This window comes from Chiloscyllium punctatum, chromosome 6 (genome assembly GCF_047496795.1).
Source record: "Chiloscyllium punctatum isolate Juve2018m chromosome 6, sChiPun1.3, whole genome shotgun sequence".
NCBI classification, from domain to species: Eukaryota; Metazoa; Chordata; class Chondrichthyes; order Orectolobiformes; family Hemiscylliidae; genus Chiloscyllium; species Chiloscyllium punctatum.
Window position 1 is genome coordinate 89,926,326 of NC_092744.1, and position 25,201 is coordinate 89,951,526.

Genomic DNA, 25,201 nt, shown 5'->3' on the forward strand with positions numbered 1-25,201 from the left:
CCTCTTGCAAGAATGCCTGCCTTGAAGAAGTTTTCCTCCTCTCTCTACAAGCATCTCAGGGAGTCCCTAAGGGCTTTTGCCTGAAATGTCTATTTCGAAGCTACTTGAATGCTGCCTGAACTGCTGTGCTCTTCCAGCACCACTAATCCAGAATGTACTTTAAGGAAGACAGCCCTAGTCTTTCCAATTTCTCTTCCTAACTTAAAATCTGCAGCACTGGCAACATCCTGGTTAATCTGCTTTGTATTTTAGCAAGTGCTGTCACATCGATCCTATAATTGAGTTCCAGTATGGTGCACACAAATCTAGCTGTGGCCGAAACAATGTTTTATGCAATTTTAACATCGCGTACCTGCTCTTAAACTCTCTTCCTTGATTAATAAAGGCAAGTATGCCATATGCCTTCTTAATCGCGTTATCCACCTGTCATGATATTTTAAGGGATCAGTGTACATGTATACCAAGGTCCCTTTGATGGTTGATGGATATTTTTAGGAATGGGAAGTGGTTTCCAGTGATTTTGCACAGGGCTAAGTGTTGTGTCCTTTGCTGTTTGTCACTATATTAGTGATTTAGACGTAAATGTGAGACTTCTTGGGAATGTTGCAGATGACACCAAGATTGGAAAGTTGTTGATAGTGAAGAAGATGGCTGTCGACTGCAGGCTAATGTCAACAGTTTGGTTGAGTGGGCAGGAAAGTGGCAGATGAGAGGGCAAACAAAACAAAGAATTGCACAATAATTGGGAAAGTTTGAGAGGAGTGGAGGAGATGAAAGACATTGGGGCGCATGCCCACAGGTCCTTGAAGATGGCAGGATCTGGATAAAGTGATGAAGAAGGAATCATAGAATCCCTACAGTGTGGAAACATGCCCTTGGGCCCAACTAGTCCACACCAACCCACCGAACAGTAACCCATCTAGTGTGGTTTCTGTACTACCATATTCCATTCCCCTACCCTATTATCCTGTCTTTACCCCTGACCTACACATACCTGAACACTATGGGCAATTTAGCACGGCCAATTCACCTAACCTGCACATCTTTGGACCATGGGAGGAAACCGAAGCACCCAGAGGAAACCCACTCAGACTCGGGAGAATGTGCAAACTCTATGCAGACTGTCGCCCGAGGCTAGAATCGAATCCAGGTCCCTGACACTATGAGGTAGCAGTGTTAGCCACTGTGCCACCCATGTGGGGTGCTTTCCTTCATCAAACCTGGTACTGAATGGAAGAGCAGCGATGTAATGATGTAACCATGTAAGACACTGGTTAGTCCACAGCTGTATACAGTGTACAGTTGTTTTAGATTAGATTACTTACAGTGTGGAAACAGGCCCTTCCAGCCCAACAAGTCCACACCGATCCGCCGAAGCGCAACCCACCCAAACCCATTCCCGTACATTTACCCCTTCACCTAACACTACAGGCAATTTAGCATGGCCAATTCACCTAACCTGCACATTTTTGGACTGTGAGAGGAAACTGGAGCACCGGTAGGAAACCCTCGCAGACACGGGGAGAATGTGCAAACTCCATACAGTCAGTCACCTGAGCCGGGAATTGAACGCAGGTCTCTGGCGCTATGAGGCAGCAGTGCTAACCACTGTGCCCCGTGCCGCCCACGGTGTAATATGGTTATGGACACCATATTACAGAAGACATAAATGTTCAAGAAAGAAGATGGAGGAGATTGTTGCCAGAACTTGAGTATAGCAGGTATGAGCAAAGTTTGGATAGGTTGGATTATTTTCCTTAGAATAGAGGAGGCTGAGGAGTGATTTAATTGAGATATACAGAAGGAAACTTGGATAGAGTGGACATGAAATATCTATTTCTATCAGCAAAAGAGTAAATTATGAGAGGCACAGCTCATGATGTGTGATCAATTAATGATCAGTAGAAAGATTAGCGGGAATGTGAGGAAAACATTTTTTTCATCCAGAGGGTGATGGGTATCTAGAATTCAAAGATGAGGATGTCACTTGCCAAGTTAATGAAAGAAATCAGTGAATGTGGTGTATTTGGATTTTCAGAAGGCTTTTGATAGTGTCTCACACAGGAGGTCAGTCAACAAAATTAAAGCGTGCGTTAATGTTAAAAAAACTTGCATGCTTAAGAACAGAAAGCAGAGACTCAGAATAACCTTTTTTTCACAGTACTTAGGTTCCAACTGTTTGCAGTTTATATTATGATTTGCATGTGGGGCCTGTCAAAGCCATGAAGATAAAATAGAATACAACTAACTACTACCAAACTACCTACTTAAGCATGATTTTAAAGTTTTTCAAGCCCATAATCCAAAACACACTTTTATAAATTGAGAAAAGAAAAGCTTTTGTTTAGTACCTATAACACACCCCTACAGATCTGAAAGTACACATACCAGGGTCCCAGTTGTTAATGCATCGCTAAGTTTCATCACTTGTGACTTTAACGTATTGATTGGAACTGCAGAGATCTTCTTCCTAGAGCTATTGTACGCCTGAGCTTAAACATACTTAGCTTTGATAACCGGTTCAGGATTTTATCCCAACCTTTCGGTCTGGGACTATAGCTAACTGTTTACCCTCAGGTAATATAGTTTCACGAAATCCTTCCCTTCTCAGGTACACTGAACTCTGTAGCTATCTTCAACCAAGAACTTCACTAGAGTACTCAAAACTCAAACTAAAATTAAAACAAATCTCTTTCTCCAAGTTTTGGATATATTTCTCCAGGCATAAATAAACAAGTTCCAAACATGTCTATCAACGCTTAAGTCCCGATTAGTTACCTTTCTGGGTTGCAATGCAAGCTAAGGTAAACAAAACCCATTACTTTAAAACTAGGTGTCAAAAACTATTTCAAAATAAATTACCATGGACGCAGAAATACTTAGAAGTTAATTATTAACTTGAGATACGCAAAAACACCCACATTACTAACTTAAAAACCAAAAGCCCAAACTGACAATAAATGATATTGAACATCAATGTCTTCATCACACTTGTTTCACTTATATAGAGCACTGATGAGACTACACCTGGAGAAAGTTCTAGCCCTCTTTTCTAAGGCATTCTGTATATGCATTCAAGAGAATGCATGTGAGATTCACCAGACATACTCCTGGACCTGTGCGGAGAGATTTGTTTAAGTGAATGAGAGGCAATCTCACAAAGGCTTACACATTCTTAAAAGGGATAGATGGAGTAGATGTAGAAAAGTTGTTTCCCCTGGCTGTAGGGTCTAGAATTAGGTAACACTGGCTCAGAATAAAAGATAAGTTATTTTAGGACTGTGTTGCAGAGGAACCTCTACAGTCAGAATGTGGTGAATCTTTGGAGTCCTCTCTACCTAGAGTACTGTGAATGCACAGGCAGCAAGTGAGTTGAAGAGATAGCCTGTTAGATGAATTACTAAAACATCAAGAGATATGGGATAATGAAGCACTGTGGCATTGAAGTGGAGGATCAGTCATCTTTAAGCATAGTAGAGCAGACTCATGGGCTGAATGGCCTACTCTTGGTCCTAAATGCCTCCATAAATACTTTTTCCAAAGTCATGTAATGTGTTGTACTTCACTGTTGTCACTCTAAAATCTGGTATTAAATGTTCAGTCATTTGCTGTCAACAATCTACAACACTAGACCCAATATCTGATGGTATACTAGTTCTTAGATTGTGCTATGCTCTGCAATCATTGTTAAGATCAAAAGGGCAGCTATTGTAATTGTTTTATATAGTACACGATGTGGTAATATCCTGGAACCCAATTCTTATGATGGCAGTTGAAGTTGAGATGAATGATTTTCAAAAGAAATTGGGTGGGCACTTGAGGGAAATAAACTTGCAGAGCTACAGGGATAGAGTGAGGATAGTATGACTAGCTAGTTTACTGTATAGAGAACTGGATATGGACCAGTGAACTGATTTGTTAGATATGAATTCCATTAATTGATCCATGCTAGTTTTCCTTACGAAACCACATTTTGGACCAGATTATAAATTCGAGAAGCTTTCCCACAATAGAGGTTAAACTGACTGGCTGCTGGGTTTATCCTTGCACCCTTTTTTTGAACAAGTATGTAAATCTCCACCCCTCTGGCACTCCTTTATCAAAAAATAATGGAACAATTATGGCGAGTGTCAATACAATTGTTGTTGAGGAAACTGAGGAAGTTAATAAGAACAAACAGAATAGGAACAGGAGTAGAACATTCAACCCCTTGAACATACTCTGCCATTCAATAAGATCATGGCTGTACTGTTTGTGTCTTGAATTCCACATGCCCATCTATCCCTGATAACCTTTTGATTCCCCTGCTTAACAAGAATCCAACCACCTCTATGTTGAAAATATTCAATGACCCCGCCTGCACTGTTTTTTGAGGCAGAGTTCCAAGCCTCTTATCCCTCCAGGGGAAATATTTTTCCACTTCTCTGTCCTAAAAAGACAACCTCTTATTTTAAAAGCTCCCCACCACCACCACCACAACAGCTCCGGAACAATCGGACGAGAAAACATCTTGGGTGCATGCACCTTGTCAAGATCATTCAGGATCTTAAACGTTTCAGTCAAGTCTTCCTCTCGCTCTTCTGAGCTTCAGTAGAAACAAATCCAACCTATACTCTGTTTTGTCTAGCACTGCAATGGGCCAAAGGGCCTCTTCTTATTTCTGATTCTAAAATTCATTCCAGATCCTAAATCTCCTCTGAACTATCTCAAACACATTTACATCCATCTTTGAATAAGGAGACCGAAACTGCATATCATACTTGAAATGTGGTCTCACCAATGCCCTGTACAACTGAAGTATACAGTCTTAGTTTTATGTTCAATGAAATCGCAGCCTTGATTATGCGATATACAGACATATTACTGTTTTGAGACTCGTGCCCTAAAATGGTTACATCCTTCTGCTCCTTAGATTTCTGTTGTTGTTCTCCATTTAAGGAATATTGTGCATTTTCATTCTTCTAGATTAGATTAGATTACTTACAGTGTGGAAACAGGCCCTTCGGCCCAACAAGTCCACACCGCCCCGCCGAAGCGTAACCCACCCATACCCCTACATCTACATTTACCCCTTACCTAACACTATGGGCAATTTAGCATGGCCAATTCACTTGGCCTGCACATCTTTGGACTGTGGGAGGAAACCGGAGCACCCGGAGGAAACCCACGCAGACACGTGGAGAACGTGCAAACTCCACACAGTCAGTCGCCTGAGGCGGGAATTGAACCCGGGTCTCAGGCGCTGTGAGGCAGCAGTGCTAACCACTGTGAAGCATTGGTCAGTAGTAATGCTAATCTAGTAATCTAGAATCCTAGGCTAATTTTCTGGGGATCTGGATTCAAATCTCATTATGACAAATAGTCAAACTTGAATTTAATTTTAAAAACCTGGAATTAGAAAGCTAATCTGTTGATTGTCATAAAAACCCATCTGGTTCACAAATAGAACCATAGAGATCTACAGCACAGTTTTATGAGGATTATAATACATCTTCTGCCCTTTCAGGCATTGAGTTCCAGATTCCCACCACCCTCTAGGTGAACTTTTCCTCATATCTCCTCTAAAGACCATAAGACATAGGAGTGGAAGTAAGGCCATTCGGCCCATCGAGTCCACTCCACCATTCAATCATGGCTGATGCGCATTTCAGCTCCACTTGCCAGCGTTCTCCCCGTAGCCCTTAATTCCTCTAGACAACAAGAACCTATCAATCTCGGCCTTGAGGACATTTAGCGTCCCGGCTTCCACTGCACTCCGTGGCAATGAATTCCACAGGCCCACCACTCTCTGGCTGAAGAAATGTCTCCGCATTTCCGTTCTGAAATGACCCCCTCTAATTCTAAGGCTGTGTCCACGGGTCCTAGTCTCCTCGCCTAACAGAAACAATTTTCTAGCATCCACCTTTTCAAGCCATGTATTATTTTGTACGTCTCTATTAGATCTCCCCTTAATCTTCTAAACTCCAACGAATACAATCCCAGTATCCTCAGCCGTTCCTCATATGCTAGACCTGTCATTCCAGGGATCATCCGTGTGAATCTCCGCTGGACACGTTCCAGTGCCAGTATGTCCTTCCTGAGGTGTGGGGACCAAAACTGGACACAGTACTCCAAATGGGGCCTAACCAGAGCTTTATAAAGTCTTAGTAGTACATCTCTGCTTTTATATTCCAACCCTCTTGAGATAAGAGACAACATTGCATTCGCTTTCTTAATCACAGACTCAACCTGCATGTTTACCTTTAGAGAATCCTCGACTAGCACTCCCAGATCCCTTTGTGCTTTGGCTTTATTAATTTTCTCACCATTTAGAAAGTAGTCCATGCTTTTATTCTTTTTGCCAAAGTGCAAGACCTCGCACTTGCTCACGTTAAATTCCATCAGCCATTTCCTGGACCACTCTCCCAACCTGTCTAGATCCTTCTGTAGCCTCCCCACTTCCTCAGTACTACCTGCCTGTCCACCTAACTTCGTATCATCGGCAAACTTCGCTAGAATGCCCCCGGTTCCCTCATCCAAATCATTAATATATAATGCGAACAGCTGTGGCCCCAGCACCGAACCCTGCGGGACACCGCTCGTCACCGGCTGCCATTCTGAAAAAGAACCTTTTATCCCAACTCTCTGCCTTCTGTTAGATAGCCAATCCTCAATCCATCCCAGCAGCTCACCTCGAACACCATGGGCCCTCACCTTGCTCAGCAGCCTCCCGTGTGGCACCTTATCAAAGGCCTTTTGAAAGTCCAGATAGACCACATCCACTGGGTTTCCCTGGTCTAACCTACTTGTTACCTCTTCAAAAAATTCCAACAGGTTTGTCAGGCATGACCTCCCTTTACTAAATCCATGTTGACTTGTTCTAATCAGACTCTGCTCTTCCAAGAATTTAGAAACCTCATCCTTAATGATGGATTCTAGAATTTTACCAACAACCGAGGTTAAGCTGATTGGCCTATAATTTTCCATCTTTTGCCTTGATCCTTTCTTGAACAAGGGGGTTACTACAGCCATCTTCCAATCATCCGGGACCTTTCCTGACTTCAGTGACTCTTGAAAGATCTCAACAAATGCCTCTGCTATTTCCTCAGCAACCTCTCTCAGAACTCTAGGGTGTATCCCATCGGGGCCAGGAGATTTATCAATTTTAAGACTTTTTAACTTTTCTAGCACTATCTCTTTCGTAATGGCAACCATACTCAACTCAGCCCCGTGACACCCTTTAATTTTTGGGATATTACTCATGTCTTCCACTGTGAAAACTGATGCAAAGTACTTGTTAAGTTCTCCTGCTATTTCCTTATCTCCCATCACTAGGCTCCCTGCATCAGTTTGAAGTGGCCCAATGTCTACTTTTGCCTGTCGTTTGTTTCTTATGTACTGAAAGAAACTTTTACTATTATTTCTAATATTACTGGCTAGCCTACCTTCATATTTGATCCTCTCATTTCTTATTACACTCTTTGTTATCCTCTGTTTGCTTTTGTATCCTTCCCAATCTTCTGATTTCCCACTGTTCTTAGCCACTTTATAGGATCTCTCTTTTTCTTTAATACATTTCCTGACTTCCTTTGTCAGCCAAGGTTGTCTAATCCCTCCCCGGTTAATCTTTCTTTTCTTGGGAATGAACCTCTGTACAGTGTCCTCAATTATACCTACAAACTCCTGCCATTTTTGCTCTAGTGTCTTCCCGGTTAGCCTCTGCTTCCAGTCTATTTTAGTCAGTTCCTCTCTCATGCCCTCATAATTACCTTTATTCAACTGTAACACCATTACATCAGATTTTGCCTTCTCCCTTTCAAACTCCAGACTGAACTCTACCATATTATGGTCGCTACTTCCTAAGGGTTCCCTTACTTTAAGATCTTTTATAGAGTCTGGTTCATTGCAAAGCACTAGGTCCAGAATAGCCTGCTCTCTTGTGGGCTCCATGACAAGCTGTTCCAAAAAACCATCCTATAAGCATTCCATGCATTCCCTTTCTTTAGATCCACTAGCAACATTATTTACCCAGTCCACCTGCATATTGAAGTCACCCATGATCAATGTAACCTTGCCTTTCTGACATGCCTTCTCTATTTCCCGGTACATGTTGCGTCCCTGGTCCTGACCACTGTTAGGAGGTCTGTACACAACTCCAATTATGGTTTTTTGCCTTTGTGGTTCCTCAATTCCACCCACACAGACTCCACATCATCCGACGCTATGTCATTCAATACCATAGATTTAATTTTGTTCTTAACTAACAAGGCAACCCCACCCCCTCTGCCCACCTCTCTGTCTTTTCGATAAGTTGAAAAACCATGGAGGTTTAACTGCCAGTCCTGACCCCCCTGTAACCAAGTCTCTGTGATGCCTACTACATCATAATCATTCACTATTATCTGTGCCATTAATTCATCGGCTTTGTTATGAATGCTACGAGCATTCAGGTAAAGTGCCTTAATGCTAACTTCCTTATTAGAGATGTTGTAAGTCATATGTCCTAAGTTATCCTTGCTTTTTTCTGCATTCTCAGTCTGCCTCAATTTTAAATCCGCCTGGAAACATGCTATCCTGCTGCTTATCTTTCCATTTACCTCCATACTCCCTGTCGCTTTCACTTTCCCTTCCCCCCAACTCAGAAGTTTAAAGTCCTACTGACCACCCTATTTATCCTCTTCGCTAGAACATTGGTACCTGATCGGTTCAGGTGGAGACCGTCCCAACGGTACAGATCCCCCCTGTTCCAAAACTGATGCCAATGCCCCAAAGCTTTGCCCCTTGCCATGAGTCTGTTCGCCATGGTCATTAATGTCTCCATCAAGGGGAAAAGTTTCTTCCTGTTTACACCAATCTTCATAATTTTATACATTTCAATCCTGTCCCGTCTGAATCTCATCTGCAGCAAGGAAAACAACCCAGTCTGTTCAATCTCTTTTCATTACCGAAATTCTCCAGCCCAGGCAACATCCTGGTGAATCTCCTCTGCACTCTCTCTAGCACTATCCTATCCCTCCATAAGGTGGATTCCAGAACTGCATACAGTATTCTAGCTGTGACCTAACCAATGTTTTGTACAGTTCTGGCATAATCTCTTAAACTCAATGCATCGCCTAACAAAGACAAAGTATCCCGTATACCTTCTAGGCCATTTTATCCTGCTATCCTGATGTCTTAAAGGACCGGCGTACATACATACCAAGTTCCCTCTGATCCTCCATGCTTCACATGGTCCTACCATTCATTATGTATTCCCTTGACTTGTTTATCCTGCCCAAGTGCATCACTTCACATTTACCCAGATTGAATTCTGTTCGCCACTGACCAGCCCATTTTGATCCTCATGTAAAGGCTATCCTCATTATTTGCCAGCCCACCAATTTTCTGCATCATCTGCCAATGTACCCTACTATATTCAAGTCAAATAATTTATATAAACTACAAACAATGAGGGTAATGCCTCGTGGGACCCCCATTGGACGCAGACATCTAATTGGAAAAACACCCCTGAAACATTTGCTTCCTGCTACTCAAACAATTGTGGATGCAATTTGCCAAATTTCCTTGGATACCATGGGCTGTTACCTTTGCTATCAGTTTCTCATGCGGGACCTTATCAAAAACCATGCTGAATTCGAAGTAGACTGTGTAGACTTCATCTACACACCTGGTCATCTCATCAAAAATTCAATCAACTTGCTTAGCATCAATTTTCCTCAACACAACCCTGCTGACTGTTCTTGATTAGTCCCCGTCTCTCTAAATGCAGATTAACCTGTCTCTGAGCATTGTTTCCAATAGTTTCCCCAACACCAAGGTTTGACTGAATTAATTCCTTCCTCCTTTCTTGAATAACAGAAACACATTGGGTGTGCTCCAGTCCTCTGGCAGTTCCTGTGGCCAGAAATGAATTGGAACAATTTTTCAAGTACTAATTTCCTTCATACCTCACTCTACAACCTGGGATACATTTCATCTGTCCTGGAGATTTACATTTAAGCCAGTCAGACCCCTTCGAACCTCTTCTCCATGATAATTTTAAAAAATTTATATTACCTTTATGCATAGGTGTATAGGTTGCATAGATCTTCTCCCTGATTTCTATACCCTCTAACTAGTGAACACTGCCCCAAAATATTCATTTAGAACACAACTTGCATCCTATGGCTCCATATACAACTTACCATGGTGGTCCTTAAAGATCCACCCTTTTGCCCTTAATGTACCTATAAAACAACGTAGGATTTTCCTTTATTTTATCTGCCAGCATGCTTACATATCCCATTTTAACTCTGGTACCCTTCCTTTCTTCTTGCCATTCTATCCTTCTGTAAGGCTTCTGCTGTTTTGGGTCTTCAATATCTACTATAAGCCTCTTCATCCAATGACATGTGTCTTTTGATGTCCAGAGTTCGCAAGATTTCATGGTTCTACCTTTTCTCTTTTTTGGAATATATGGCCTTATACACACCATACTTCCTGCTTGAATTCATCCACTATTCTGAGACAGATTTACCTGAAAGTATCTGCTTCATGCCCTCTCTGGCAAAGTCAAATCTGCTCTTATTGAAATAGCTTTCCACCAGTTGTATGCTTTGATTTCTGGCCATCCTTGTCCTTTTCCAAATAGTTCTGAATCTAACAGAATTGTGATAGCTGTCCATAAATGGTCCCCTGCTGAAATTCAACCACTTGCCTACCTTTGTTACTAAAATTAAGTCTTCTTACAGGGCTTCTACATACTGGCTTAAAAAGCTGCCCTAGATGCATCTTATGGATTCCACTCCCTTCAAACCTCTTACACAATGTGCTTAGGAGAGCTGTCATCCTTACCCAGACTGCAATGTGGTTGACAGTTACTGTTTTCTGGACAATTCATGATAGACAATTAATGCTGGTGTAGTTAGTGATTACCACATTCCCAAGAACAGATATCAGAACTGTCTGAAATCTCAGAAACATATCTCAGTTGGATTTGATTTGGAGATGCTGGTGTAGTACTGGGTTGCACAAAGTTAAAAATCGCACAACACCAGGTTATAGTCATCTGATGAAGGAGCAGCACTCCGAAAGCTAGTGCTTCCAAATAAACATATTGGATTATAACCTGGTGTTGTGTGATTTTTAACTAAACCTCAGTTGGACGGTTTTACAGAGTATCCCAGGGAGAAAGGGAATTGCTTACTGAATGTTCAAATATCCCAGGAAGTTCCCACAGTGGTCAGGATGCATTGAGGCATTGTTTGAAAGATCCTGGCAAAATGTTTTTGGAGAGTGCAGAACTGAACGATCACTTAGTTGTCTGAAGTGATAACAGATTTGCTTTCCATGAACATATTTTGTCGAGACAAAAATTGATTGCTGGTCATTGCACAGAAAGTTTTGAGTGAAATACGTAACATTTAAACAATCTATTATGGCTGTGAAAGGACAATTGTGCTGGTAATAAAGCCCCATTACTCCACCAATGGTGTAAATGTTGGTTCAGTTCCTAGAATGGCCAGTTGCTTCCCTTTTATATTATTAGCAAAAATGAAAGAAACAACGGCCAGGTTTCTTTCATGACCCCAAAATATATAGTTTATTATAAACAAAACTTATTCTGAATGCAAGCGTCAAACTCTGGTTAACATCCAAACTATGATTCAGAATTAAAACTTAATCCTTCTCACAGAGACATTAACACCACACAAAAGGACAAGTCAATGCAGAGATTTCTTTTTGAAAAAACAGAGCAAAGTACACAAACTCTTATGGACCAAGAGTCTAGAAACAAAGGGTAAAATGTGATGACTTTTCACATCTGCTCAATTTCCCATCAACTAAGCTGAATTTCTAATGGTTTTAGATTGTCGACCAGATTAAATATCCAGTTTTGATTCCAGTCATCTTGGATTCTACTTATTGAGAATTGGTTTAAGGTTTTGCCAACTGGATGGAAATACTGGTACTCAAACTCTATAAGGTTCTCAAGAATCAGCTGTAAGAAATAGAATGTTAGGAGAGAGACTGCAACTTCTGGGGTGCCAACTTTATGTAGAACTAAACCCTGTTTGGATGGAGCAGTTTTTGTCAGGTTCCTGACTCAATATGTAGATAGGCCAACTAAAGGGGAGGCCATATTGGATTTGGTGCTTGAACCAGGTCAGGTGTCAGATCTCTCAGTGGGAGAGCATTTCGGTGATAGTGATCACAACTCCCTGACCTTTACTATACTCATGGAGAGGGATAGGAGCAGACAGTATGGGAAAGTATTTAATTGGGGGAGGGGGAATTACAATGCTATTAGGCAGGAACTGGACACTCAAATTGGGAACAGATGTTCTCAGGGAAATGTATGACAGAAATGTGGAGGTTGTTTAGGAACCCATTGCTAACAGTGCTGGATGGGTTTGTCCCACTGAGGCAAGGAAGAGGTGTGAAGTTGAAAGAACCTTGGGTGACAAGGGATGTGGAGCATCTAGTCAAGAGGAAGAAGAAAGCTTACTTAAGATTGAGGAGGCAAGGATCAGAGAAGGCTTTCGAGGGTTACAAGGTAGCCAGGAAGGAACTGAAGAATGGACTTAGGAGAGCTAGAAAACGTTTTAACGGGTAGGATTAAGGAAAACCCTAAGGCATTCTACGCATATGTGAGAAACAAGAGGATGGCCAGAGTGAGGGTAGTGCCATCATGAATAGTGGAGAGAACTTGTATTTGGAATTGGAGGAGGTAGGGGAGGCCCTTAATGAATGCCTTGCTTCAGTATTCACTCCTGAGAGGGACCTGATTTGGAATCTGATTAATCCTTTACCATTCCTGACAATTGAGGATGATAGGAGTTGTATGGATATTGTTTGATTTTGAATAGCTTACAAGCTCCCTTTAACAATTTCCCAGTAAAATAAGTGCCCTAATTTGTAGTGGGACTCCCCATTGGGTATTGTTTCTTATATTCCCCAGCTACACTTTTGGCTGTGTACTGAGTCCAGTGTATTCCTGCAGTCCTGAGTACACATGACGATAAATTCCATTCTAATTCCAGTTCTTCCCACAGATGCTACCAGATCTGCTGAGTTTCGCCAACAACTACTGTTTCTGTTTTTGATCTCCAGACATTCACAATTCTTTGGTTCATTTGAGTTAGTCAAGGATCTGATTTCTTTCGCTACTCCTTGTACCAGCATTTCCAATACCATTTTCTCTATTGGTTCCAGCACCTCTCTACGTAAAAGGTATATTCTCTCTGATCCATACATGGGTCCCCACACATTTGTCCTGAAATCCAACCATGTCACTGGCACTGTTTCCATTATCATCCCTTGTTTCCCTGATATGTCACAATTCTCTGGCAATATCTGTTGCAGGACTGTGCTTTTTCTGATCTTTGATTAATACGTAGGCTTTCTAAGATTACAATTCTTTCTCTGGAATTGATTAGTTTCCCTAATTCCATCACCCATCCCCAATGTATCTCTTCTACATTCTTTCCAACCCATGATCATCCCATCAACTTCTAACTCTAACATTTTACAAAGTTATGCAAGCGTTCAACCCCACCACCACTTCTCCTTCCCTGTATTCTTTGTTGATAAGTCTCAGTCAGTTAGCAAAATGGATGTGCCCACATCATGCAGCGTTCAGCATCATCATCATGGTGAGCAAATGAGCATTCCCTGGTCATGTGAGCCTTGACCAACAGGGGCCACTCCTCCCTGTTTTTGGTTCAACAGATCTTTAGTTTCAGCTGGATTTGCTCATGTGTCATTCCCACCTCCTTCCTTACTTAATCCTTTGGTGACCATATAAGCAGCCAAGTTGAAAGTAATAAGCCATGTCGAGAAACTTGCGACAAAGTGATGGTAGATTCCACACAACAACCTGGGTTTCCTTCATTTGCTCTGGTTTTTCTCCCACAGTTCAAAAATGTGCAGTTTAGATGGACTAGCCATTCTAAATTGCCCCTAGTGTCCAGGATGTGCAGGCCATGTGGATCAGCCATGGTAAATGTGGGGTTACAGGGATAGGGTAGGAGGTTAGATCCGTGTGAACTCACTGGGCTGAATGGCCTGCGTCCATGCTGTAGGGATTCTCTCAGAGGACTAGGAGGCTGTGCTGAGATGGCAAATGGGGCACGATACCAGTTTCGAGTTCGAAGAATCTTTGTTTTCTAAGTCACAAATGACTGATGAGGTGAAAAGTCTTTGTTTTCTAAGTCACACTTGACAGCCTGTGTACCTGTGGCGAAGGTAACCTTCCCCTTCTCAACCTGTATGCGCCTCTGTTGCATCTTCACAGTTATCTGGCTGGGTGACCCTGGTTTCACCAGACTCAATACTATCTAACATATTATAACCAAAGTATTATTGTCGTATATTCTCTTGTTACCTCTGGTGTCCTCCAAGGATATATCCTTGGTGGTCTCCTACTTTTCAGTTCTATGTTGACCCGGGTTTTCATAAGAAAACTGAAAGCATCTAGATCTATATCACAGCTGCCTCTGTGAACTCCTCCACTGTTGCTAAATTATCAGACTGCTGATTTGACATGCAGTGTTATGTGAGATAAAATTTCTGCTAACTGAGTATTTAGGAAGACTAAAGCCATTGTTTTCAAACTAAAATCCATTGCATAGGCGCTGAGTGCATTCCTGTCCCTCACAGCTGTACTGAGAAAAGACACCTCAGAACGCTCATACACGAAGGCCATATGGGATCAGGAATAAGAAGGATGCAGTCACTTTGATGGGATTGTACTACAGACCACCCAATTTGCCAGCAGGTGATCAGGAAGCAGATATGTGAACAGGTTATGGAAAAACGTAAACATAACAGGGGTGATGTAGTGGGTAATTTTAACTTCCCCGATATTGACTGGGACTCATTTAGTGCCAGGGGTTTGGATGGGGAGGAATTTTTTAGGTGTGTCCAGGGCAGTGTTTTTGAAACAATATGTAAATAAATCATAGTGGTATTGGGGATTGAGCCAGGTTCGGTAATCAAAATTCAGTGGGAGAGCATTTTGGGGATAGTGACCATAGCTCTCTAGATTTTTAAGTTGCTTATAGATAAGGATAAGAGTAGTCCTTAAATGAAAGTACTAAACTGGGGGAAGGCTAACTAAGACAATATTAGAATAGAATAGCCTTTATTGTCACCTGCACTTGAATGAGTGCAGTGAAAAGTTTGTAATGTCACCTCTTTTGCGCCATCTTAGGTACGGGGTACCGAGGTATAAGATACTTTAAGTGTTACTTACAGAATTGAAGGAGTAAAATAAAATAGTCTAGCATAGAAATACAAAGTTGGACCGAAGGGTCTATTTCCATGCTGTACATCTCCATGACTCTATGACTCAACTTGCTAAAGTCCAGAATGTACCTTTAAAATTACTCAAATTTCCTTTTCACTGAGTCTAAACCAACCGGGCTTCAGACCATGAGGCCTCGCAGCCTTCACGTACTCACCTCTGGCCGGACTCCCCTCCCAGGTTGGCCTGGCCTCAGTCTGATATCCGGCTGTGACTCACTTCTGGGATTCGCTGCCCAGGTCGGCCTGGGCTCGGTCTGCTCCCGCTCTATGCTTCCAACTCGCTTCCAGGACTCGCCTCCCGCGCTTTCAAGGTCCCTGACTCATCTTACGTGCTGGGCTGGCCTTGGACTCGCCTCCATTCTCCATTCCCTCAGTTAGGGTAGTTTAAGAAGTTAAAAGTGGGATGGGGCTAAAGATTGCAGAAAAGCTCAGAAGTTTCTCTCGGGAGAGAAGGAGGAAGAGAGGTTACCTGATCAAGATATGCAAGAGGCTTGGATAGAGTCAATAGCCAGAGACTTTTCCACAGGGCAGGATTGACTGGCACGAGGGATCATAGTTTTAAGATATTTGGAGAAAGGTGTAGAGGGGATGTCAGAGGAAGGTGCTTTACGCAGAGAGTTGTGATTGTATACAATGCGTTGCCAATGGTGGTGGAAGCAAAGTCATTGGGGACATTTAAACGACTGTTGGACATGCACATAGATAGCAGTGAATTTAGGGGTGCATAGGTTAAGTTATTTTATTTTACATTAGGATTAATGCTTGGTACAGCATTGTGGGCCAAAGGGCCTGTTCTGTGCTGTACTGTTCTATGTTCTAAAAGAGGGAGGAAAGGAAAGAAAGGAACCTAGCAAGCAGAGGAGCGCCCTATTCTACCACTACCTTGAATTTAATTCACAAAGGAGAAAGACATGGTGGATGGTGAGTCTCAAGAGGGATATATTGATATTTTGGAGCATGTCAATATTAGTCAGGAAGAGGGGAATGTAGACTGGGGACAGCTATTTGAGGATACACTCATATCTGTTATGTAGGAATCTTTTAAAGACCATTTGCTTAGAGTTCAGGACCATCATATACCTGTGAAAATGGCATAAATATGGCAAGATTCAGGAACCTTGGATGATGACCGAAATTGAGAGCTTAGCCAAAAATAAAAAGGAGGCAAACGTAAGGTTTAGAAGCTGAAGACAGACAGACCCCTTGAAGAATACAAAGATGGCGAGAAAGAATTCAAACAAGGGCTAAAACAAGCCATGAAATGTTTTTGGCAAACAGGATTAGGAAAAATCCCACAATGTTTTATACATATATAAGGAGCAGGTGGGTAGCTAGAGAAAGGGTAGGTCTGCTGAAGGACAAAGAAGGGAATTTATGTGTGCAGCCAGAGGAAGTGGGTGAGGTCCTTAATGAATACTTTGCATCACTATTCACAAAGGACGAGCCATAGTAGATGGTGAGTTTCAAGAGGGGTATATTGATATTCTTGAGCATGTTGGTGTGGAAAAAAAAGGAAGAGGTGTTGGGTGTTTTTTTAAAGCATTAAGATCAACAGGTTCCCTGGACCTGATGGGATCTATCACAGAGTGCAGAGGGGAGGTAAGTGAAATTGATGGGGCTCTTTGTATCTTCTTTTGTCACAGGAGAGGTCCCAGAAGATTGTAGAACAGTCAGCATTGTTCCTTTGTTTAAGAAGGGCCACAGGGATAATCCGGGAAATTACAGGCCGGTGAGCCTTGCATCAGTAGTAGGGAAATTATTGGAGAAGATTCTTAGGAGTAAGATGTACTCATATTTGGAAAAATATTAATTTTTTAACAATAGGCAGCATGGCTTCTTGTGGGGCAAGTCATGTCTCACAAACTTGATTGCGTTGTCTGAGGAAATGCCAAAGATTGACGAGGGCAAGCTGAAAGATTGTCTTTATTGACTTTAGCAAGGCCTTTGGCAAGGCTGATACAAAAGATGAAGTCACATAGGATCCGTAGTGAGCTGGTAAAATGGATACAGAACTGGCTAAGTCAGAAGACAGGAAGTAGTGATGGAAGGGTGTCTTTCTGAGTGGGGATCCATGATCACTGGTTTTCCTCAGGAATCTATGCAGGGGCCCCTGATGTTTGTAGTAGATGTAAATGATTTAGAGGAGAATGTAGATGGCCTGATTAATAAGTTTGCCAATGACGCCATGACTGGGGGAGCTGGATAGTGAGGAGGATTGCAACAAGAGTATACAGCAAGATATAGATAGGCTAGAAACATGGAAGGGAAATGGTAAATGGAGTTTAATCTGGACAAATATAGGGTGGTATGGTGGCTCAGTGGTTATCACTGTTGCCTCACAGCGCCAGAGACTTGGGTTCTATTCCCGCCTCAGGCAACTGTCTGTGTGGGTTTCCTCTGGGTGCTCCAGTTTCCTCCCACAATGATGTGCAGGTCTGGTGAATTGGCCATTCTAAATTGCCCAAAGTGTTAGGTGCATCATTCAGAGGAATATGGGTCTGGGTGGGTTACTCTTCGGAAGGTCAGTGTAGATTTGTTGGGCTGAAGGGCCTGTTTCCACACTGTAGGGAATCTAATCTAATCTAAAATACGAAGTGATGAATTTTGGAAGATATAATGCAGGAGGGAGGTATACAGTGAATGGAAGAACCCTTAGTAGCATGAACTTACAGAGAGATCAAGGCATACAGGTCCACAGTTTCTTGAAAATGGCAACACAAGTGGACAAGGTGGTCAAAATATTCAGCCTGCTGACCAGTGGTGTTCCACAGGGATCGGTTCTGTGACCTCCGCTGTTCATGATTTTTAGTAAAGACATGGATGAGGAAGTGGAAGGGTGGGTTAGTACATTTGCTGATGACACAAAGGTTGATGGAGTTGTGGATAGTGTGGTGGGCTGTTGTGGGTTGCAACGGGACATTGACAGGATGCAGGGCTGGGCTGAAAAATGGCAGATGGAGGTCAACTTGTAAAAGTGTGAAGTGATTCATTTTGGAAGGTCGAATTTGAATTCAGATTACAGGGTTAAAAGCAAGATTTTTGGCAGTGTGGAGTAACAGAGGCATCTTGGTGTCCATGTCCATAGACTCCTCAAAGTTGCCACTCAAGTTGATAAGAGTTGTTAAGAAGGCATATGGTGCGTTGGCTTTCATTAGCAAGGGGATTGAGTTTAAGAGCCGTGAGGTTATGCTGCAGGTCTATAAAGCCCTGGTGAGACACAGTTTGGAATATTGTGTTCAGAGTTTGGGAGAAGATTTGTAACTCGGGTGCTCGTTGTTGTGGTTCTGTTCGCCGAGCTGGAAATTTGTGTTGCAGACGTTTTGTCCCCTGTCTAGTATTATAGGACTACTATTATAGGACAAGCCAAACAGACAACAGCCAGGGAATTCCTAGAGGCATGGCACTTATCCACTGATTCAATCAACAAGCGCACCGACCTGAACCCAATATACCGACCACTGCAGTGGACAGCTGGAACTGACAACCGGAAGCAGCAGATACAAATCACTATAAATGCCGGAGGAAACATCACAGAAGCGCTTCACAGGAGGCTCCCAAGCACTGAGGATGTCACCTAGACAGGGGACGAAACGTCTGCAACACAAATTCCCAGCTCAGCGAACAGAACCACAACATATTGTGTTCAGCTCTAGTCGTCTCATTATAGGAAGAATGTGTAAGCTTTGGAGAAGGTGCAGAGGAGATTTATCAGGATGCTGCCTGGACTGGAGGGCATGTCGTATGAAGAAAGGTTGCGGGATTTTCTCATTGGTGTGAAGAAGGATGAGAGCTGACTTGATCAAGGTAGACAAGATGATGAGAGGCATAGATAGAGTAGATAGCCTCAGAGACTTTTCCCCAGGGTGGAAGTGGCTATCACAGGGGGGCATAATTTTAAGGTGATTAGAGGAAGGTTTAGGGGAGATATCAGAGGTTAAGTTCTTTACACAGAGAGTAGTGGGTGCGTGGAATGCACTGCCAGTAGTGGTAATAACATTAGATACATTAGGGACATTTAAGTGACTTTTGGATAGGCACATAGGTAATGGTAAAATAAATTGTATGTAGGTGAGTTTGATCTTAGAGCAGGATAAAAGGTCAGCACAACATCGAGTGCCTAAGGGCCTGTACTGTGATGTACTGTTCTATGTCTATGTCAAGAAGACACATGTCATGCATGCCTTCATTGGCAGGGCATAGAGTATAAAAATTGACAAATTGTGTTGCCGTTCTATAGAACTTCAGATCAGCCATATTGGAATATTATGCACAGTTCTGGTCACCATCCTACCAGCAAGATTTGGACGGTTTGGTGAGGGTGCAGAAACAGTTTACCTGGTTTGGAGGGCATCAGTTATGAGGACATATTGGACAAACTTGGTTGTTTTCAATTATATGTGGAAGGATGAGGGATGACCTGAGAGAAGTTTACAAAGTTATGAGAGGAATGGATAGTCAGTGTTTTTCTTACAGTAAAAATGTCAGTTGCTTGGGGACACAGGTTAAAGGATAAGGGTTAAGTTTAACAGATGTGAGATGCAAGTTTTTTACAGTGTGGATGGTAAGTGCCTGGAATGTGCTGCCAGAGGAAATGGTGGAGGCAGATACAATATCAATATTTAAGAGACATCTTGACAGATATTTGAATGTGTAAGGAATAGAGGGATATGGACTGCATAGAGGCAAAAGGTTTTTAGCTTAGAAGGACATCAAGTGTCGGTGCAGGCTTGGTGGGCCAAAGGGTCTGTTCCTGTGCTCTACTTTTTTTTTGTTCTAACAGTCTGAGACTAAGACAAATTTGTTTGCAGCCTTGATATGATGTCCATCCATGGCATCACCTAGATTACCTATTTCCAACACCAGAACATCACCCGACTTCGTCTGATCCTTAGTTCTTTTTCTGAAGCCATCATCTGTTGTGTTTAAACCTGAAGATTCCAATGTTTTTCTGATTGCCTTTGGCTTTGTACCCTCTAAAATCTTGAGGTCATCTAAAGCTCTGCGTGTATATTAACTCGCACAATATACTGTTTCCCAATCACCCATTGTTGTCACTGACCTGCATTGGCTTACAGTTGTTTTTAAAGTTCTTATCTTTTTTTCAGTACCCTGCATGACCTTGCCTCTGTCTATCTTTGTGAACTCCTTCGTAAGATGTAGAAACTGAAGTAAGCCAATTGGCCCCTCAAGCCTGCTCCACCACTCAGTTAGATTATGGCTGATTTGATTGTCACCTCAATTCCCCTATCTCATCTACCCAACAATAATACCGTTGGCTCTGTTTTTAGTCAAGAATCTATCTATCTCTGTCTTTAAAATATTTAATGGCCTCTCTTTGAAAGAGTGTTGCGAAGACTTGAATTTTCAGAGAAAAGGTTTCTTCTCATCTCTGTCGTAAATGGAAGACTCCTGAAATGTATCCCCTCATCATAAGTCTTTCTCACAAGGAGAAACATCTTTTCAGCATCTACCCTGTTGCATATTCTCAGGATCTTTGCATATCTCAATAAGGTCGCCTCTTATCAAAACTCCCAATGGTTGTTTCTTCAAAGGTACTTTCTCCATCCCAGATATCAGTCAGCCATGTGAACTTTTAATCATGCCATTGTTGCTACATATTCCTGAAGATTTGGAAATCCCAGCCCCTCTGCTGGATTTCTTCCTTTGATATGCTACTTAACACAGCTCTTTGATCAAGCTTTTGGCCATCTCACCTTGTGTGACAATGTCAGCATCCATTTTGTAATGCTCCTGTGAGTTTTGATGGGATGTTTTGCTGTATTAAAGGCACCATGTAGAAATATACTGCATGCTGTGAAATGTGTTTTTTCCCTCTCCAACTTTATGGTGACGGGAGCCCAGAAAAACATCCCATGTTTTGCATAAGCCAATCTAACCCTTTGGTTGGAGCCGTGGGTGGGGAGATGGAAAAGCTCTTGCCAAACTATAAAACACATATTTGGAAATATAACTGGTATAAATTATTTCACTTCTGCCAGAAATAAAATATATGTTATACAATTCAAAAATAGCTGCATATTAAGGCTCATTTCAGTGCCAGCATTTGAATGTTCACTTTCCATTCGAAAGAACTGAGTTCATACACTCCCCACTGCTTCAGGTTTCTAATTTCTGTCCTACATTCAGTTTCAGAATCTGATAACATGCCAAATTTTACTACTTCTGACTTAACAATTCACATGCTTGTATGTTTCAATGCTGAAGTTAATAATTTACTTGTCCATTATTTATTCCAGAATTGACGATAGTCTTCAGGTAAAGATTACAGACAATGCGCTCTCCAGAGATCTCTTCCCTATGGACTACCACTGCTTGGGAGACAATGAGAATAGACCTGTTCGGTGGATGGCACTTGAAAGTCTTGTCAACAATGAGTTTTCTAGTGCAAGTGATGTGGTGAGCAACCATCCAATAATTAGGAATTTCATAGTTAGTGCAATGTTCAGAGTTCATTCCATACTTTGGAAGGTAAATTCACTGCCCACTACAATATTGACAAATACAATATAAAGTATTTTTATTCCTTGTCTCTGAAGTATATCTGACAGTTTAGTTAACTTGACTGAGCGAAAAGTGTCTCTTTACACTCCTAATTACTTTGCAGTAAATTTTGCTGAAAATTACAATAGGGAGAAAGTGAGCACTGCAGGTGCTGGAGATCAGAGTTGAAGAGTGTAGTGCTGGAAAAGCACAGCCGGTCAGGCAGCATCCGAGGAGCAAGAGGATCAACGTTTCCAGCATAAGCTCTTAATCAGGAGTGAGAGGGTGGGCCCAAGGGGGCTGGGAGATAAATGGGAAGGGGTTGGGCTGGGGGGAAGGTAGCTGAGAGTATGACAAGTAAAAGAAGTTGAGGGTGAAGGTGAGAGGTCAGAGAGGAGGATGGAGTGGATAGGTAGGAAGGAAGATGGACAGGTCAAGAGAAGGGTGCTGAGTTCGAAGGTTGGATCTGGGATAAGTTGGGGGCAGGGGAAATGAGGAATCTGGTGAAATCATCATTGATAATTGAATAACCCAAGTTTGATCTCAGCTCGGCTCTCCTTACAAAGGTGTGAAAAAAGAACAGGTAGGAAAGAAGTGGCTGAATCAAGTACAACTTTATTCGTTCCAGAACTGGCTGAGTGGCAGGAAGCAGAGTGTGATGGTCGAGGGGTGTTTTTGTGATTGGAAGCCTGTGTCCAAAGGTTCCACAGGGATCAGTATTGGGGCCATTGCTTTTTGTGGTTTATTTAAAACAATTTAAACTTAAATGTAGAAGGGTTGATCAGTAAGTTTGCAGATGACACAAAATTTGATGGGTGGTAGGGAGAAAGATAGCTCTGGATTACAGAGGATATACAGAGGAACCTCGATTATCTGGCATTCGATTAACCGAACAAAATACTTCCCGTCCATGTCCTTTGGATAATTGAGGTTCCTCTACAGATGTGCTGGTTAATGGATTTTAATCTGGGTAAATGTGACAATATGCACTCGGACAGGACCATAAAACAAATGAAGATATGATGAACTGTAGGATCCTGGGAAGCACTGGGGCTCAGAAAGACCTTGATATGCATGTACACCCATCCCCTAAGGTAGCAGTACAGATGGATAAGGTAGTCAAGAAGGCATATAGAATACTTGTCTTTATTAGGTGAGGCATAAAGTTTAAGAAAAGGGAGGTTATGTTCAAACTGTATAAACTGTTGGTTAGACCACAGCAAGAGTATTGTGTACAGTTCTGGAATCTACTATATAGGAGGAATGTGATTGTAATGGAGATGGTGAGGAGGCTGTTACCTGCGCTTGAGAATTTAAGTTATGAAAAGGGATTAGACAGACCAGATTCTTCTCCTTGCAGCACCAGAGGTTTGGTGGGGGGGGAGGAGGCATGACTCAGATGTATAAAATTATGAGGAGCATAGGTAGGGTAGACTGGAAGAAATCTTTCCTCTTGGTGGAGGCATCAATAACCAAGGGACAAAAAGGTAAACAGCACGTGTAAGGAAAAATATTTTCACACAGAAGTTGGGAGGAATCTGGAACTCACTGTCTGTAAAGGTGGTAGAAAAACCCTCATAACATTTAATAAGTATTTAAACATACACTTGCGATGCCAAAGCAATGCGCTAAGTGCTGGAAAATGGGATTAGAATGCTTGTTTTTGACTGACATAGACTCGATGGGCATTTTTCTGTGCCATAGACCTGTATGACTCCATCTTTGTAAACTATAACTTATAACTTAGTGTTATGACCATCTTCACACTTGTTGCTCCTCCAAGACTTTCATGTTCGTTGGCCTTCAATACCATCACCTAACTACCCCGTCACACATAGGACCCCCTCCACCTCGCCACTCATGTCAGCACTCACTGCCCCTCCTGATACTTTTGTGCTCAGTGGATCTCCAGCCCACCTGTCCTCACATGCTTACCAGCCCTCCATCACTCCTGTGCTTGCCACCTTTCCTCATTCCCTCACACTCAATGGACCTTCCCACCCCATCACTCTCACCAGTCCTCCTGAGACCCTCACATTAACCACCTCACCTTACTAACTCCTCATACCCTCATGGGGAAGTAATGGTATGATCACTAGATTATTAATTAAGAGACCCAGTAATATTCTGTGTTCAAATCCCACCATGGCAGATGGTGGAATTTGAATTCAATAAAAATCTGTAATTAAAAGTCTAATGGTGACTGCTGATTGTGAGAAAAACACATCTGATTCACGAATGTCCTTTAGGGAAGGATATCTACTGTTACATTCAAGCCCTAATTGCAAGAAGGGTTCAGATATCCAGCTAGTGATAAGCTGCAGAAGTATGTAGTAATAGTAACTAGAAAATTAGATTTTCAAGGCCAATTAAACTCCAGGCCAACTTATAAAATTATAGAGATGTACAGCGCAGAAACAGACCCTTCAATCCAAGTCGTCCATGCCAATCAGATATTCTAAATCAATCTAGTCCCATTTGCCAGCATTTGGCCCATATCCTTCTCAACCCTTTCTATTCATATACCCATTAAGAGGCTGTTGTAAATGTTGTAAATGTACCAGCCTCCACCACTTTCTCTGGTAGCTCATTTCATGCATGCATCACTCTCTGTGTGAAAAAGTTGCCCCTTAGGTCCCTTTTATATCTTTCCCCTCTCACCCTAAACCTATACTGTCTATTTCTAGATTCCCTATGCTTGCCCTTCATGATTTTATAAACCTCATGAGGGGCAAGCATAGGGTAAATAGACAAGGTCTATGTGATGATTTTTCTATGATAGACCTATTTTTGTTTTCATTTAGGATATTGAATTTTAGCATCACATTCAGAAAATTAGAAATGGGCTAGCTGTATATAAAGAGCCTGAAACGTCGATTCTCCTGATCCTTGGATGCTGCCTGACCTGCTGTGCTTTTCCAGCAACACATTTTCAGCTCTGATCTCCAGCATCTGCAGTCCTCACTTTCTCCTCCTAGCTGTATATAAATGCAAATATTCATTTATAATCATGATGTTCAATCAGTTTAAAACTGCCCTGATTTTATTTCCATTCCCTCTGCAAAAAAATAGTCATTTGCCTTCCAAATGACTACTATTAATATTTTTACTTTCATGTACAAGCAAACAGCTTTCCTCTGTTTAGCTCAGATCTTTGCATTTTTCTCAATTTAAATAATATGTTGTTTTTCTATTCTTCCTCTGAAGTGGACAAGTTCACATGATTCCTGATGAAGGGCTCTTGCCTGAAACATTAATTCTCCTGCTGCTCAGATGCTGCCTGACCTGTTGAGCTTTTCCAGTAATTTCACATAATGCTCTATCCACTAGACCTTTGTCTATTTACTTAACCTATCTACATTCCTTTGCAGACTCCTTATGTCATATTCATAACTTACTTTCCCAACCGCCTTTGCAACATTAGCAAATTTAG

The 25,201-nt window shown here is 42.0% G+C and overlaps 1 protein-coding gene across 5 annotated transcripts in view; it reads left to right on the top strand.

Moving 5' to 3' along the window:
- Window positions 1–25,201, top strand: part of ryk (receptor like tyrosine kinase) — a 283,193-nt gene that overhangs the window by 245,159 nt on the left and 12,833 nt on the right. For all 5 annotated transcript variants that reach the window (XM_072573228.1, XM_072573230.1, XM_072573229.1 and 2 more), the window contains one exon: window positions 21,525–21,684. In XM_072573228.1, coding sequence (XP_072429329.1) covers window positions 21,525–21,684 — 160 coding nt within the window. The remainder of the gene's footprint in view (window positions 1–21,524; window positions 21,685–25,201) is intronic.